We start from the raw sequence: 18,584 nt of genomic DNA, 5'->3' as shown, positions 1-18,584 counted from the left end.
CATAATCAATTGCAACTGAAACTAAGCCTTCTAGGATACTCCAAGTATAGATGATAATATATCTTTCCCTCTTTCGTTGCAATGAATACATTCCAAGCTCCTTCAATCTTTCCCAGTAGCTCAATGCTTTGACATTGGTGATTTGCCGTGTAAATGATCTTTAAACAGCCTCAATTCCTTGGATCAGGCCCTTTTCCTGTGGGTTCCAAAGCTGGGGATGGTCCAAATGGAGGATGATTTTTTAAAACGACTTCAGTGTTGTCATCACAAGTTCTGTTGATCATACCATTGATATGCGGCTTGAAGTTGGTATCACACTACACCAAGGTCTTTCACAGCAGATTTTTCATCAATGATTTTCGAGTGATCAATAAAGTAGCTATTGCTAGTAGCTATCTGTTTGTCATAATGAATGTGCTCAAATTTCTTACTTAACCATTTAACATCATGTTGTTATCTAATGCCTATTTATAGACTCTGTTTAAATCTTCTTGAAGTTTGAAGGTGGCTAGCAGGTTCTGGATAGCTTTTTCCATTCTTGTGTCGTCTGCAAAGCTTGACAGTGTTGAATACTCCACATTTTCATCAATGTCACCGATCATGATAATAAACATAATGGACCCAAAACTGAGCCTTGAGGGACACCAGAAATTGTCTCAGCTGCTTCAGAGGTTTCACCATCAACTACAACTACCTGTTTGCGTTTGGTTAGAAAAGACTTTATCCATGTCAGAAGTTTTCGATTTACCCCATCTGCTTTCAGTTTATTCATTAAAATGATGTGGTCCACTTTATCGAAAGCTTTACTGAAGTCAATGTAAATCACGTCAACATCCTTGCCATCCTTCAGTTCTTTCGAGACACTATCAAAAAGTGTAAGAAGTTGGTTCAAACATGTTGAGAAGAATTGAAAAGATTGTTTTCCATTTAAGTGTTAGATGATCGATTTCCTAACAATTTTCTCAAATATTTTGGTTGGGTGAGATGTTAGGGAAACTGGTCGGTAGTTGGATGCTTCTCCTTGGTCTCCTCCTTTGAAGATGGGGGTTATGTTAGTTTGTTTTGTGTAGGTTGATTGTTGTCCCACAATCAATTAAATTATCGATCTTTTTCTTTAGAGAATTCAATAATTCTTTAAATTCTTTATTGGTGGATGGATTTCCATCTGCTTTGTCGTCAGGTTGTGGTTATGGTATTACTTGTTTCAGAATAGATCAACAGTAGTTCATTAACTCCATTAGAAAATGAAAGTTGCTGCAAAGGTTTCTTTCATGTAGATTGCTACTCCTCCACTTGAACGACCAAATCTTGACTTGTGTCCTTTCTTTGTCTGCTCAGAAGATCTTCTATCCATCTATTTGAATTTCTGCGTTTTCGTGCTCTCTGAGCCATGTTTCTGTCAGGATTCCAAAAAGGTTGGTTTTGATTGATAAAAGATCCTTTACATATGATACTTTTGACTGTACAGTTTTTGGTTTTAGTACCTGAACATTAAAAATTGAAAAATAATTTAACATGTTTGAATCAGGTTTTGTCTCATTTCCCAATGTTCCTGTTGGGATTGGATCCACTCTTGTTGTTGTTTTTGAAAAGGGTAAGGTGGATTGTATTGGTATAGCTGATTTTTTTTATTGTGATTTGCTTTGTAGTTGTCGGGGGAGTCATCCGTGCTATTCGTACGTCCATTTCCTGTAGGATGTCTGATTTGAACTTTCCTAACCTGAGATTAGATTGTGGTTGTTTTCTGCACACCACGCTGAAGCTCTAAAGGGATGTGTGAAAACAAACAATCTGACAAATATACAATCTCAAAATCGTAAGGACCGCGTTCGTCTAAAAGGACTGGGAATGACAACAAAGTTGCGCGATTGTGTTTATGAATAGGGCGCCGTATCAGTTTTTATTTTTCCGGCGCACAACAAGATTCTTGTTGTAGAATTTTCCACGGGAGGACTATTTTCCTCAGATGTATAATTTTCAAGAGGTTTACCGTGCGCGTGAGAAAATTATTAACATCTGTTATCAGGTTAAACTTTCCAGAATGGATAAAAAATCCCTCTCCTTGTTTTGGAAATTTTGGAGATGGTGCATTTGAGATTACAGCTCCTTGCCTTTCTTGTAGTAGTATTTGCAAACTAATTATGTTACTTTTTGAGTTCCGATTTTCTTTGATAAAGCTTCAGGTTTATTTGATCTGATTTCTGTAATTCGTCTTCCTTACTCGTTGTGTCCTCTGATGTGAGTTTAGAATGACTATCTAATTTGGAATCTTTTTTTCATGAAGTCAGTTCTCCCAACATATTCAGGTAAAGATTTCTTTTTCTCATTGATGATGACTTTCGGAGTTAGAGGAAGTGCTTTATGAGGTGTAAGGTTGGCTGTTGTTTCTTGGCACGGGTATTTGTCTATGTGGAAAGATACAGCATCAATCTTTACAGGAAAGTTCATAGTCTCTTGTTGGCAAGCAGAACATAAATGACAGATCCCTGGTATATTGAAGTATAATATCTTCTTTTTCCTTATGTTTACCCTTTAGATGACATTTTCTGCCCAGTCTCTTGTTATGGTAACTGAAATACCACAATTGTTCTCAGCATAGTTAAAATTTGGGACAAGCTGTTCTAACAAGGTGTTCTAAGATGCTGCAGGTGTAGATAATCCTGTATCTTCTCTTCACCGCTCCAGGCTGTATTAGTTTAAGCTCTTTTTCTCAAGCGAAGATTACGCAAAGCAATTCTAGCTTTACAATGGTGCCGCATATCATCAGTGGATGTATTAAATGTATATATCATTATCCCTATTATTTTCATTCCTAGAACTTTTGCAAAAAAAGGAAAAATAGAAAAGTTGCATTTTTTACTGTCAGCATTATGTCCTTTTCCAGCCTTTTCAACGTTATGTCCTTTTTCAATGTGATGAATGAGTCGTTCTGTGTGTGATAGTAGTTGGCTAAGACATATCTTCCAGACCTGAATCCATGTTGGTTATCGTTGAAGAGGTTGTTTTCTTCAAGGTGATTTTGTAGCAAGTTATGCAAAGTTAATGTAGCCTTTGTCGAGTATACCTCTCTAATCTGGAGAAACACCAGGTGGCTTCCCTGAAATTTTCTTAAAACAAGTCAAGTCACAGATTGCTGCCCCTCTCTCTCTAATCTGGAGAAATACTATACCTCTCTAATCTGGAAAAATACTTTCTCCAGATTAGAGAGAGAGGGGCTGCAATCTGTGACTTGACATGTCATAGTTGGGTAGTGGTTTCGTAACAAAAGAGGTTTATTGATCTTGCAGAATGTTTGCCATTTTTTGTCTGTAATTTTTCAGTTGATTGTTTTTTTGGCATAATAGGAATTGGGAAGGCACCAGTATTCCAGTATTTTGAAATTTGTACCCCCTAAAGCCCCCTCAATTGGGGTCATCTTAGTTTGGCTTCTGGTACCCCCTCTTTTAATAAAATATAGGGAAAATCATTAAGAGTCATTGTTTTTCTAAGAGTCTTCAGGGTGTGATACCTCACCCTCTTGTATTTTGCTGGAATTTGGACCAAATGATCTATCACACAAGAAAATAAGACTCTGAAAATTTCACCTTGGTATCTCAAGTAGTTTTGAAGATGCAGTGTCTCAAAGATAGGCTACTAAATAAAAATAATTGACCCCTAACATCATAAACTCTGGTGGAGAGCAGATTTTGAAAGCCAATGAATTTTCATTCAAGTACATTAGAAAGCTGATACAGTGGATTTCAATAACTTTTTGTAGGGAATCAAATTGAGTCTCCAAAATGTTCCCCGAAAACCTCTAGCACCTCCTGTAGAGGGATTCAAACTTTGCGTAATCTTGGTTTGGAAGCACTTTTAGCTGTCTGCTGATGGTCCTTGTGACTTTTTTGAAGCAAGTTTTGAGCAAAATCTTAAAAGAGGGTGAGGTATCACACTTTCTTTATTCTGAAGATTTAAAAAAAAAGGCTCTTAATAATTCTTAACCAGAACTCCAAAACTAATTTTAAACAGCTTGCTTTGGTTTTTATAACCCTTAGTTTTTTTTAACAGTAGTTTTTTTTAACAGTAGTTTCAATCTTATGGACTCTGAAGTCATTTCTATCCTTTGGATTTTTATACCATAACAAAATTTTTTATTTTTAGTAACGTGATTTTTGCTACTTTTTGTTCAATCAAATACTTGATTGTTTTATAATTTTCAAAGTGTAAAACTTTTTCAATTCTTTTTTTTTTGTCTCAGTTTGTATCACTTTGTGAATCACTTTCTTTGATAGAGCAATATCAATATTGGGTTTAGTAGAACATTTTTTATAGTTACAGATTCTGTCTCAGTTTCTCTAGAGAGAAAGAAGAAAAACTTGAAACTGATTCAATTATAAAACAGCTATGCAAACATTGTTAAAGGAGTATGTAATCTATTGAGGTTTTAAAAGCACTTTTCTGTAAAAATTAAGTTTTTGCCTTGTCTAAAAAGATATAAGGCTTTAATGGTTAAAAAACACTTTGAGAAAATTGATTTCTTTGAAAAATCGCAGTGTAAAATAACCTTTAGATCTGTCCATGAAAAATGACATCATTTCTAGAATTTGTCAGGAATGAAAAACTCAATTCAATATAATTTATTTGGATAAATTAATAATTACTTGAAAAGGATTTTAACAAAGTGACTTTTTAAAGAACGAAGAACTCATGAAACTTTAAGTTCTGCTTTTGAATTTTTGATTTTTTTTGAAATTATATGAAGCTTTGCAACAATGTCTTTGGATGTTTGCTGCATATTTGTTTATTGATACTTGCACTTATAATTGCAGGGGCCGCGGCTCCACTTTGAAAGTGGTAGGGCCATGGTTTAGTGTCTAAGGAGGTGCCACCATGGTTGGCGCCGACGGGAGAAATCTTCGAAAATTAGCCCTTCTAGACTGCCTAAAACAGGTCTTTTTCAAGGTTTTTACGCAGAATTTAGCGGAATCAGTATATTTTCTTTTTGCTTTGAAAAAATGTGGTCGGGCCAATGCCCGGGTGGCCCCCCCGCTGCCGCGGCCCCTGAATTGAGATTATTGTTTTTTTGCTTCTGTGCTTTTGCTTCTGTGCTTTTGCTTCATGTGCTTTTGCTTCATGTGCTTTTTATTTATTTACATAACATAGCTAGAATTTGCTAGAAACAAAAAGATTATTAAAAATATAATTTGACTATTCTAAGCACTAGTTTATTTGGTTATTAATTATCACTCACATATTACGATTATAAAAGAGTGACCAATTCAAAAGGACTTTTAAAAGAGTAAAGAATGGGGTTTTTAAATTTAAAATTCATTGTTTTTTTATACTTTCACTTCTATTGCAATTATTGTTTTTGTTTCATGTGTTTTTTTAGATCATAGATAAAAATATGATTAACTCAGATTCTTCTTCGGACGAGGAAGAAGTTGACCAGCCTGATCAAAGCCCATCCACCCCTGTTGTCAGTATATCACATGAGAGTTCACCTAAGTCAATCAGAAGTGCTCACGGTACAATCACTGCTAGCCCTACAACAACTACCAATGATAATCAGAATAAAAAGCTATCTACACACAAGCGAAATGGCTCTTTAGATACTGTTAGTATAAGCTCACAAGGATCTCCCAAAATATCATCAAAATTAAGTTTGACGAGACCGTTTAAAGGGAAAAGTAAACAACCAGATACTACACCTACATTTGCTTCTGTATCTCAAAGTACAGACTCACAAAATGGTGACTATCCTGAAGACTCCGAACACAAGCGTAGACTGCAGCTTTATGTATTTGTATCCAGATGTATTGCATATCCTTTCAACGCTAAACAACCAACAGACATGGCTAGAAGACAATCTAAAGTAACTAAGCAAAATTTAGCATCTATTAAAGACAGATTTCTTTCATTTTTGAATGGGAAAACAAGTATAGTGGCTGATGAAGCTTTTAAAAATGCTGTTCAATCATATTATGATACTTTCTTATGTTGTGATAGAGTGCATAAAATGGTCAATTCTGGTGGTTACTCCAGTAATGATTTTCGTGAAATATTTAAAGCAAATATCGAGAAACGTGTTAGAATTTTACCCGATATTGAAGGATTAAGTAAAGAGACTGTTTTAAGTTCTTGGATGGCAAAATTTGATGCTATCTACAGGGGAGATGATGACCAGAAGCGCACACCAGGTGGAAGGCTTGCGGCAACTGCTGCTTCAGAGTTGATTTTATCAAAAGAGCAACTTTATGAAATGTTCCAAACTATACTTGGTGTGAAACATTATGAACATCAAATTCTTTTCAATGCTTGCCAGGTAGGTCATTTTTGAAAAAATAATATCACTTTTACGTGCTTTTACGTGGATACTGTTGATCTGTTAGAGGACATAGCAGTGGTAACTGATTAATGTAAACAAAAGCAAAACGAAAGTTGTCGTCAAATTATCGACAGATACTTCTCTGTCTGCGTTGTTTGGTTTTCACCATATATCAAGAATCTTAAGGAATAATCTTTTGCTTGTAGTACTGCATTGATGAAATATAGAAAGTATCAACAAATTGGAATCTAAAACTGCAATACAGTTGACGCTCTCTAATTCGACGTTCTATAATTTAATAGGCTCCCTTTATATTCGATGAAATTTAAAGTCCCAGTCAACGTCAAAAAGAAACTCTCATAAACAATGCTCGCTTATTTTTTTTAATAAGCTCCCTTATTCAATGAAAATCCAATTCTTCTTGAAGATCGAATTAGAAAGCATCAACTGTATATCTCAATCCTTCTCCTTTCTGAAGAGTTTAATTACTGATAACAATTTTTGATATAAAATTTGTTTATTAATATTTTTAAAGATATTTGTACACATTTTGTACTTATAGTTGGATAATGCAGACGAACAGTCAGCTTTCATTCGAAGAGAACTACATTCAAGGCAAAAGATTTTAACACAACTATCTAAAGAGGTAGGTTTTGAAAATTGCAGCCTGTAAGTAAATCAAGGGCTATCTGGGGAAATCACTCCTAAAAAAAGAGGAAATTTTTTTGACTGCGTTTATAAAAATTGCCCGCACTCTTGGAACTCTGTTTTCACACACTTTGTATAAGTTATAGATTTTTCTCCTGTGCGCAAAATAAAATTTACATTATTAAGCTGTAAAAGGCAAATTCACTTTTCATGTGGACAATCAACACCACAAACTGAACGACTTCATTCATATTTTTGTCTTTTTTTTGTTATGTAGAATATGCCTCGTTTTATTCACAAAAACATGGAAGAAATTTACGTGGAAGAACAGAAAACAATGATCAAACAGTTGATGTCAATCCATTTAGAAGCTTTCCCTGTCACCAAGGGTGGCTTAGACGCCAAATCAGCTTTGTATAAAATGAAAAGGTATACACACTTTCTTATAAGATAAAATATCAGGATGAGGGTTCAGAGTTCAACACAATACACGTTTTTTTTATTAGAACCCAGTTTATAAGAACATTCAGGCTGAAATTCGTCGAAAAATTAATAACATCTTAAGAACATGCCCAGCCTCAGTGTGGAAAAAAATAACAAGGAACTACTATTTTTTCCTCTTTTCAAGCAGTTTTAACCGAACTTAGGGATGGATTTTCTAAAATCGAGAGTCAAATATTGTCCAAATTTTACCAATTACCAATTACCAATTTTATTGTCGATTTAGAGTATAAGAACATAGGCTGAAAATTGCTAAAAAAATAAGCACATCCAGACTCAGCCAAATTTTAGGGGTTCTAATAAAAAACAAACGTGTAGGTCGATTGTGAAAACATAAGACAGTTATAAGAATAATACAAACGCTAGCTCACTCCCTTAGATAAAAACAGTTTGAATTGTGGTTATTATCGTGATGGTCAGATAAAAGTGTATCTTTTTTAATGTACTTTATTTAACCCTATTGATGGAATCTGTGGAACTTTAATTCTAAGGTAAAAGTCAATTCGCCTACCAATCCATCACGGTAATATGTCTGTGTAGGTCTAAAGGAAACCTTTCCCGTCCTCTTGACTTTTGATATGGTAATGTAAAATGAATCAGAAAATAACACTAATGTTCTTTTTGTTTAGAGCACAAAATAATCAAATTTCCATAATGTGAAAAAACTCCCTTAGATAGGTAACAGACAATTTGCATATAATTGTGGCAATTTGTCTGTGTAGCTCTAAGGGAAACCTTCCCCTTTCTCTTGACTTTTGATACGGTAATGTAAAATGAATCAGAAAATAACACCAGTGTTTTCTTTTTAGAGCACAAAACAATCAAATCTCAATAATGGATGTGAATGATGATAATGATGCCATACTAAACAAAGCACTTTCTGGACTCACTTATGAACTAAAGGTTTGCTTAAATTGGTTTCAAAATCTGCTCTTAATTTTCAATAAATTCAATCTAAAATATTTCATCAGTACACTCAATTCAAAATGTGAAAGTTTTGTAAGCCTTGTTCGTTTGCAAACAGAATAGTTATTCAGCATTATTTTTGGACATAAATATGGTATTCCCAATTAGAAAATTTGAATCAAATCGCTAACGTACTAAAATGCTAATTAAGTATAATGATGTGTACAGTAATGTGGCAACTATGTTTTAAAATGAGGCCTGCTGCACTTTTATCAGATTCTGTTGCAGGTCATCTGTTTTTTATCAGATAATCACCTATGATGCAAGTCCTGGCAAGTCATTACATTTAAGTGTATTTGTTTTTGATAATCTCTTTCAGGTGACTGTTGTTGAAGCTTCAGGATTGAAAGTTTTGCCACACAATCGTATCGTCTTCGTTGTCATGGAGGTGAAGCAAATTATATTTGGATTTTTTTATCATACATGAATGAATCAAGCATTTGACATCCATAACAATTGTTTGGAATGTTTCACTTTGTTAGCAACTTAGCTACCTAGGTCACCCGCCAGGGTGCCCTAAATAGATTAAAAAATTAGCCCTAATAGATTCAATGTCTCGATGAAGTGGTTCAATTGAATATTAAACTGCTTTGAAAGGCCATATAGATTCCATAAGGCTGAATATATAAACCTGTTTTATTTTGTTTATATTTTTTAGCTGGATGGAGGTGAAAAACTATCAACCGATCAAGCTGAAGCTGGAAGACCCTTGTAAGTTCAAACAGTACTTATTCCAAAAAGAAATTGTATAAAGATGTCGATATGTCATTTTTTTAAAGCTTTACCCCCTGGAGACACAAATTTAGCTTCCCCTTGGATTTTGACAAGAACAGACCCCTCTGATTATTACTTTATTTATTTGAATTATGGCTCCTGGATTTCACTACCTTGACCAAAATATCCCTTTTTAATGGTTTCCAATATATAGCTCACTTTTCGAAATATCGTTGGCTATTCTTTGATTTTCAGATGGGAAACTCAAGGAGAGTGGGCTACTAATCAGCCTTTATGTTTATTGAAATTACGTTTGATGGCTGAACAGACTGGTATGCTGCATATCTCGGACGATAAAGAGCTGGCATCTGTGAGTATAAAGATTCTAAGATACCCTTCCAAGGCTCGAAATAACGATTTCAAGTGGGTCGGACAAAATGTCCGATCAGGGTTGCTTTAGCTCGAGAATTATGATTTTTGGGTCGGACAAGGAGCAATTTGGCTCGGACAGTGTCTGACGTCCGACCGTTATACGCAAATATTTTATACCGATTTATCATTTTCCACCATAGTTTGTTGGACCTACCTGGAGACGTCCTATAAATTAACCTTTGTCCGTCCGTCCATTCGTCCGTCCGTCTGTTACCAGCTTTTCTCGAGATTGGCTCATTAGTTTTTTCTGATTTTTGGCACAAAGATGAAAAATTTCAATACCTAAAATGTGACGGAGCCTGATTTTCGAAAAACATATTTTTCCGGCCGAAAATGCCGGAAATATGCCGGAAAACCGTTTTTTTGGCATTTTCTCGAGATTTGATCATTAGTTTTTTCTGATTTTTTGCATATAGATGCGTAATAGCAATGCCCAAAACATGGCCGAGTTCGATTTTTGAGAAAAATTCTTTTCTGGTCGAAAATGCCAGAAACATACCGGAAATCGCCGTTTTTGCAGATTTTCATTGGACTTTTTCCTATTATTTCTTTGTTTTTTCACGCAAAATCATTATTGATAACAATGCCAACCATCAAGTATGGTTCAATTGTCAATAAAACTAATTTTTCTTGATGCCGGGACTTTCTAAAAATCGCCGGAACAGCCGAATATCGCCGGAATAACGAATTTTCTTGAATTTCTCGAGCTGTACTTTATATTTTTTCATGAAATTTTGCACACTGATGCCTAAAATGTGACCGAGCCTGATTTTTGAAGAAAAAAAATTTCGGCCAAAAATGCCGATAATATGCCGTCAAAACCGGTTTGTTTTTATTTTCTCGAGATTTCATTAATCATTTTCCCGATTTTTGCACAAAGATGTGTATCAGCAATGCCCTAAGTGTGGCCGATTCGGATTTTTGAGAATCATGTTTTCCGGCCGAAAATGACGGAAGTATGCCGGAAATCGCCGCTTTTGCAGATTTGAATTGGGCTTTTTCCATATATTTCTTTGTTTTTACACTTAAAAAGATATTGATAACAATGCCACCATCAAGCATGATTCAATTGTCAATAAAACTTTTGCAATTTGGCAACCGGAACTTTCTATTTCTTTTTCCCTAAACCCCTCCCCCCATCAAAGATCAATGATGAAATTTAATGCAAAAACATGACATTACAATGTCCAGAGTAAGAGCACAGAAAAGAACATTTTTCTCATACTCTGCACATTTTTTTGTTTATGTTTTTGCTTTTAGCCAATGGAATGGCTTGTTTACTCGAAATTTTGGTGACTTTTTATACGAAACGGCTAACCAGAAAAAGGTGTATTATTTCTAAATATGTATAAAAAGGCGCAAAAATACCGAATTTCGAAATTCACCTTCCCATGTTCTCCCAATTTGCTCGACCCACCAACGCTCCTGCTTTAACTTCTCTATATATTTTTCAGGTTACACTAACACCGTTCTGTGGAATGAGTGAGAACAAATGGTACAAGATGACTCCAAACAAGGGCTGGAATAACAACGAAGAAATCAAACTCAAACTGTCACTTTCTATGGATAAACCGACTAACGTCAAAAAGAGCGGGTAAGAATATTAAATTTTTGAGATTGACTTCATAGGCGTAGTTAGCCTGTACCAGACGACCACGGCTTTTTCCTCGACACCGTATCGTCTGTAACTTTTTACATTTATTCCCCCAGAGATTCGTGGGGGAATAAAAATCCTCGGCTTCAAGCCAAAGGACCGTAGCTTTTGACTGCAGCAAAAACTCTACCAATAAAATTTGTCACCGCGAAGGAGTGTTTTTGTAAACAAAGCTCAAAAACAGAGGCGGGAAGAGTAGGAACTGATGTTTTGCTACATTTCGAACAAAAAACATTCGAAAATGGGGGTCAGTGTACTAGAAGGCGGCATGTATGTGTACTACAAGGTATTTTTCAAAACTTGACACCCACCCACCCCTGAAGTACACCATACTACATGGAAAAATCCCAAAACCACCCCATACCCCCTATTTACTACCCAGGTAGTACCTGGTAAAAAACCAAAACCACCCCATACGCCCCATTTACTACCGGGTACTACCTTGAAAAATCCGGAAAATAGAGAAAGTTTTTTCTCGAAAATCGGAAAATCGGGTAAACATTTTTCCAAAAATCGGGAAATCGGGAAATCAGGAAATTGGGAAAACTTTTTTCCAAAAATCGGAAAAACAGGAAAATTTTTCTCAAAAATCCAAAATGGGTGAGAAATCAAACTTTTCAAAAATTACGTGAGACCATGTAGAAATGCATGAGTCTCACACCCAATGCGTGAGAGTTGGCACCTCTAATGTACGAATGTTGAATGTTTGAATTCAAATGTTCAAATGTTTACATTGACTCGATAAACCTTCATTTCAGTGGGATCTGGTTGGATTTCAATTCATTCCAAGAAGTTTGGAAGAATGATCTTGGACAAACTTGGCTTGATCAATTTATAATAGAACAACTTTACATTTCTATTTTAGCAGATAATTTCTTAACCTTTTTGTTTCCACACTGTTAACATCGATTTTGGACCCAACACCCCTATTTTGGTACACAGGTAGTAAAAATCAAAATCGATTTTGGACCCAACACCCCTATTTTGGTACACAGGTAGTAAAAATCAAAATCAATTTTGGACCCAACACCCCTATTTTGGTACACACTTAGTAAAAATCAAAATCAATTTTGGACCCAACACCCCTATTTTGGTACACAGGTAGTAAAAATCAAAATCGAGTTTGGACCCAACACCCCAATTATAGTACACAGGTAGTACATAACAAATTTTTTCTCAAACACCCACCCACCCCAGGATACATGCCACCTTCTGGTACACTGACCCCCCCCTGGGCTTTTTAGAAACATTCTAAAACGTACCAAGAGAGTTCGAAATGTTGCAGAATGTTGTGTTTTTATTTATTTTGTGCTTTGAACTTTGAAGAGTCACTCTTCAAAAAGTTTTTGGAATGGCTAGTCACTAGTTGTCTAGAATTATCCAGAAATTAATAGATACGAATTTATAAAGGGAAAGAGCAGAAAGATGACTACAAGAAACTTTCTCTGGAGCACTGCTTATGTTGGATTATTTTTGTTACATAAAGACTTTAATTTTGGTAAAATGGGCAAAGATTGACGAATGGTTTTATGAATTTGTCGAAGAATGGACAGTGGTGTGGTGAGACACACAAATTGATCAAACATATCTGTATGCTGGAATGATAGTGGTTGGATTTTTGTTAAAGATTGCTCCATGGATCATCCCTGCTTCGAACAAACTTGGAAGTACTGGAGTATATACTTGGGCTCCTTGTTTTTGTTACCAAAATAAAGCTATTTTTTCATTTCGAAAGATTTGAGTAACATTGTTTTTAATCACTTGTCAGATCGTTTCTATCGTGGACATTTCTATTTCTATTCAGACAGTGGACATACAGAATGCATGGTAGTGTATTTCATAATGAGAAATGTTAACAAAGAGAATATATGTTACGTGGTGTGTGGTGGCAAGCCCAATTCGAGAGGTCCACCAAATAATTTTGATGATGGTCTACAGCTGTGGATTATTTTATTTATAATTTTTAACAGAATTCCTCGAGATAGGAGACCTTTAAAAGATACCTTTTCTTTCCTTTTGTGGATTCTACCGGAGACCACTATGAGTATAGAAATAATTATTTGAAAGTTTCGAAATAATCAAAACATGTTTCAGCTTGATAAATGCGAAGTACAAATCCAGAAATCAAAGTAAATCTTATTTATATATTTTATTATACTCTTTTTACTCTTTTCAAAGGAATTTTGCATATTTTTTTACAAAGTGGTAGGAATCTTTTGTCGTTTTAGGTGCATAACTTTTTTTTTAATTCGTTTTTATGTATGGTGGTAAGCTTTATATTTTCTATTTCAAAAAATTTGAGCAATTTATTTTCAATGCTTTTATTGATAGAGTAGAGGGTTGTTACTTTATCTGCTTTTTACTTTTTAGGCAGTGAAATTTTATAAACAACACTCAATACATTTTTTGTTGTGTTTAATTTTTGTAACATTTTGTACAATCAACACAGCGACACACCTCACAATATTTAAAAAAAATTCTGCCATAAGTCTTAACATTCAAGTTTTTTCTTTTCCTTTCCACCCGCCCTTCTTTGTTTATGTTTTCGGCCGCCATCTTTTTTCGTCGCTAGTGACGTCGAATTTTATAAAAAAAACACGGCGTCGACAAATTCGGTCAGGTTCTCCATCGTACACGCAAAAGTGGTAACAAGTGATAGACCAACAGAGTGATCAAAAAATCGCGTGTTGGGATAGAGATAGGCTAAGGCGTAGTGAGATACCCTGCAAAATTTATGAGGGAGTGCAGACGTTTATGACATATTCATTGTTTTTTGATAAAACAAAGACAATAATTACAGTGTCGTAAAAACCGCTCTCATCCATAAATTTTGCAGGGTATCTCGCTACCCCTATGTTTTCCTTGCCACATTTAATGTTTTTTTTCTTTAAGTAAAAAGTTACCTTAAAAACAGTCCAATAGTCCTGGCCGGCTGAGGACGGTATTTAATTAGCGCTTTTACCGTCCTCGATCGTGGATTGAAATTAACTGGGTTGTCCAAATCGTTTCAATCGTACTTTGTCCTGAAAAGTTTAGCTACAGAAAAAAAGTTAACAGTTTCTTAAATGAGAATGAGAAGTGCCTATTCAGATTCATTTATTTCACTAGACGTTATCTTTATTGAAAAATATTCATCTCTTGAAAATTACGTGTCTGTTTAAACCTTGACCCATCAAACATGACAATACAGGCTTAAATTTATTGACTTTTTTTCGTTTCCTCTTTAGGTTCCTTTACGCTAAAGGTTTGACGTTCTGGAAAACTTGGAAACGGAGATTCTTTATGCTTATACAGGTAAACTTGTTATATAAATTCTTTACATATGAAAAGGTGTTATTTGTGTGATTAGTTGTTTTACGGGCCCAACTGACCCTGAAACTCTAAAAATCAAGATCAAAATAAAATTCATTTCATTTCTATTTTCATTGCTTTACAGACTGCCAAATTTTCAAAACTTTGGTAGTTTTCCAAGGTTTTGAGAATTTTATGTTTAATTTTATCCATGCATTCGAGCTTTTTGTGTCTTTTTATTTTCTACCATGCAGTTTCTACTCCCCATTTTTGGGATTTTATCGGTAAAATTCTACTTTTATTTTTATTTTTTCGCCAACCGATCGACCCTCTTTTTTGGGTAGCTTAGCCCGTAAAACAACAAATTGGATTGGCCTTGCCTTACAAACTATTTTATAAAAACGTATCGTATATCTGAATGGAATATTCCAGAACAGATTTGTTCAGGGTGGTCGAAGAGGCTCGATTTTTATTTTGAATAAACTATTTTTAACTTGAAAATCTCTTTTCAACCAACTCCCTCCGAATTTTTCTCCCTAAAGGTAGACCCCTAAACCAAGGGTTGATGTTGATACAGTAAAATCTCTCTAAATGCCAGTCTCCACTTTCGCGCGACATGAGCGAAAACTTTTGACGTTTTTGTAAGGTCATTGGTCGGTTGAAAAATGAAGCGATTCCATTGGTCGAAATTGATGTAACTGATGAAAAAGGTAGAATTTCCTTCAACTTTTTTTTGTTCGCGCGAAACTTTTTTGTGACGTTATCTTTCCTCCAGGCAAAAAAGGTTAAGAAAAAACTGTCGCCCATTTCGTGCGAAAGTGGAGGCCGGCCTCGAATCTTTCTGTAATTCGATTAAATAAGATTCCCTGTTCGAGTTTGGATTAGCAAGAGTCAAACATCTGTATGTATATTTAGTCTTTTGTGTTATTTTTCAGGTCAGCCAGTATAAGTTTGTTTTGTGTTCATATCGTGTAAAGAAACAATCGCCCAAAGAAGTGATGGTTGTTGAAGGATACACTGCTGATTTTGCCGACAAAATTCGTAAGTGGTCATTTTTTGACATCTCTTTTATTTTTACAGTCTGTTCATTCTTCTAATCCTTATCAGGACCTGTGTAGCTTACAGCTCCCTGTTAGCCGGAAATTTATAATATTCTGAGTCTGACAGGGTTACTTTATTCCTTGCTCGTCTTCATTGTTCAGTGCCCTGAAATAGCCAAAAATACTACCAAAACAAATGGTTAGATCGAAATTAAAATTTAATAGGATCTCGGCTTTTGGCTGTCGAATTTTTTTTAATTTTCCTCTTTAATCGTCTTTTGGTTTTCTGGTTTGCATAAACCTCGAGATTGGTGTTTATCATTAATAATATTATCATCTCATTAGCCGTGTATTCCTTTTGTGAAATACACACTGAAAGTGAGTAAAACTCACTTAAAATCGTCAAAAACACTCAGAAAATATCCCAGAAATTGCAAGATGCGCGAAAATTAAAGGATGCGTGAACGTTCTTTTTTACGAGCTGCGTGAAAATTAAGGGAATTAAGCTAGTCGATTTCGCAACGTATTTGGAGAAAATTGACGAAAAAGTTGCGTTTTGACGTCATTTTGATATTGACTTTCTTTTTTTCCCAGCTGAACTTGAGGGAGGTCGTTTCTTTTTCAATATGGTGAAAGCAGGAGATGAAGTGATGTTTGCTGCTGAAGAAGACCACGACCAAATGAATTGGATTTACAAATTATATACCGCCACTGGTCAATCATACCGCCCTGCCCTCCCTACCAAGATGGGCGGTTCTTCAGGCATTGTTGGCACTGACCCAAGCATTCAAAAAGTCAAAGGAGGTCAGTACATATTTTTAATCCATTAGAATTAGTGTTTTACTTGGAAAATATTTAGATCTCAGATTCTTGAGCCCTTTCATTGATGATTTTATTTTTGCTCGTTAATAAGAAAAATTGAGCATGTACTCTTGAAATTGAAATTGATCCTTTGGCATGTACAAAAGATTCGAAACGATTCGAATTACAATCTTTGTCAATTTCATATTTTGTTCACCCTTTCTTTCTTTTTCTCTCGTTGTTTTGATTTTGTTAATTTATGTATTCTTTGTGCTATCATTTGATTGACTGATTTTTTGTTTTGTTTTTAAACATCCTATTTAATTTTTCGAATTGAAGTAATCTGATTGGCTAAAAGGGTTCTGTAGATTACGTGTACGCTTCTGATTGGTGGATGGTTTTCGAACGTACACGTGGCGGGAATATATCTGAAAGTTTTAGAAACAACTTTCTTTTCCCTTTGTCTCTTGCTTGAAGATGGATCAAGAGATGCACGAAGAAAAGTTGAATTTATGGCTTTTGATTTTAGAAAACAGTGTGCAATGGATTTGGTCTTCTTTAATAAAGAAAGGAGTTTGCCTGCACATACGGTGGTTTTCAGACGAGTCCCTTCCGGGAGACTATGTTAGATTTTTAGAGAACCATTTTTTCGAGAAGTTTCACTAGCCCTTTTTTATCATACAGGGTTTAATATGTATTTTTTTTTACTTTATTCACTCTATAGTTCACAGAAAATCTACTCAAGTACGCTCGATTCGTCGTCTTTTTCATGGCTGTTCTTTCATACAGAAACAGCTGAAAAGGACCGTTTTTTTTGGTAAATAAACAGCAAACTAGCGGCAAACAACGGTTGACATCGAGGTGTTCCCGTAAAAAAAAAATACAGTTCCTAAGTTATGGCTAAAGGCATACATCGATATTCTTTATATTTAGGTCAGTATTAATTATTTTTTCTATTTTTTCTCTCTCCAGACATGGATCGAGCCTTGAAACATGGTTTGGGTGGTATTGTTCAAGCTGATCCTTTCGAACTAAACCAAGCTGCTGATACGTTTTCTACACTCCAACGATTGACTTTGTTGCATCGACTCAATGATTCCTACACTTGTCTGGTAAGAAAGCATATTTTTCCCACCATTTTTCCGGGGGGGGGGACTTACTAATTGAATATGTACGGGTATGTCCCGCCCTTAAGGGTGCCTTTTTGGAACCTGGCAGTCCCTGTAAGGGTCTGAAATTTTTGTTTCATTTTTTTTGAAATAGACACGATACCATGAAATTAAATGAAATTGTCAGTCTGCAGTGGTCGTTCCTGTAGAGGTTTTTCGATTAGAATACGAGGTAGTTTTCGTTCACAAATACTGAATTTTTTTAGGATTGAGTCTGAATTCTCCTTTACTTGCGAATACCTCAGAAATTTGATAAATCCTTTTCATGGTACAGGGTTGGTTCTCACCTGGTCAAGTTTTTGTTTTGGATGAATATTGCGCCCGTTATGGCGTTCGAGGGTGTCACCGCCATTTATGCTATTTGACCGATCTTCTAGAGAGGGCGGAAGCTGGAATTATGATTGACCCAACGTTGCTGCATTACAGTTATGCGTTCTGCTCATCTCACGTTGTTGGTAACAGGTAAGAACATCTGAGAATTGTTAAAAGCACACACATCATGGCTCTACTCATGATATGCACCACTGTAATTATTAAAATGAAATTATCTAACTTTTCTGTTTTTCCTACCCTATTTGAAACTTTTGTCGTGATGTAATCCTGACTTTGCAGATGTGTATTCTTCTAAATTCTGATTCTGAATAATATTTCGAAACGAAATGAAGCTATTCTATTGGTTAGGATTAACGTCAATAAAAATATTTGATTAAACTATATCGGCTGCTAAGATTTTTACATGCTTTTCTCATTTTTTAGCTTGTCCTTGACTTTCGTATAATACTTCTGGGGAGTTGTAAAATTTTAAATGAAACATATATAGACTGCGTTTTCTTTCTATTTTCTTTTTTATTGCTTGTGAGTTAGAACAATGTATGGGTCCATAAATGAATTTGAACCCTTTCTGTGCCGCTGTCGGCATCGCTGTCGGCATATGCCGACAAGAGCATTTTCGATTTCTTTGCCGGTGTCGGCATTTACTGACAAGAGATCTCTCTCATGTGATTGCTCATGTCGGCATATGCTGACATCTGGCAAATAATAGGTCGAGCCTTCACGGCAGT

At 35.3% G+C, this 18,584-nt stretch overlaps 1 protein-coding gene across 1 annotated transcript in view; it reads left to right on the top strand.

The window, feature by feature from the left end:
- Window positions 1-5,375: 5,375 nt before the first annotated feature.
- LOC136816729 (calcium-dependent secretion activator 1-like) overlaps window positions 5,376-18,584 on the top strand; it is a 31,481-nt gene continuing 18,272 nt past the window's right edge. The window contains exons 1-13 of the mRNA XM_067073047.1: window positions 5,376-6,304; window positions 6,870-6,953; window positions 7,233-7,384; window positions 8,266-8,359; window positions 8,742-8,810; window positions 9,081-9,133; window positions 9,392-9,506; window positions 11,023-11,162; window positions 14,450-14,516; window positions 15,449-15,554; window positions 16,148-16,357; window positions 17,327-17,466; window positions 17,798-17,985. Of these exons, the coding sequence (XP_066929148.1) occupies window positions 5,387-6,304; window positions 6,870-6,953; window positions 7,233-7,384; window positions 8,266-8,359; window positions 8,742-8,810; window positions 9,081-9,133; window positions 9,392-9,506; window positions 11,023-11,162; window positions 14,450-14,516; window positions 15,449-15,554; window positions 16,148-16,357; window positions 17,327-17,466; window positions 17,798-17,985 (2,336 nt within the window). The 5' untranslated portion in view covers window positions 5,376-5,386. The remainder of the gene's footprint in view (window positions 6,305-6,869; window positions 6,954-7,232; window positions 7,385-8,265; window positions 8,360-8,741; window positions 8,811-9,080; window positions 9,134-9,391; window positions 9,507-11,022; window positions 11,163-14,449; window positions 14,517-15,448; window positions 15,555-16,147; window positions 16,358-17,326; window positions 17,467-17,797; window positions 17,986-18,584) is intronic.

This window comes from Clytia hemisphaerica, unplaced genomic scaffold (assembly GCF_902728285.1).
Source record: "Clytia hemisphaerica strain Z4C2 unplaced genomic scaffold, Clytia hemisphaerica genome assembly, whole genome shotgun sequence".
Lineage (NCBI taxonomy): Eukaryota > Metazoa > Cnidaria > Hydrozoa > Leptothecata > Clytiidae > Clytia > Clytia hemisphaerica.
This window is presented reverse-complemented; position numbering and strand designations above follow the sequence as displayed.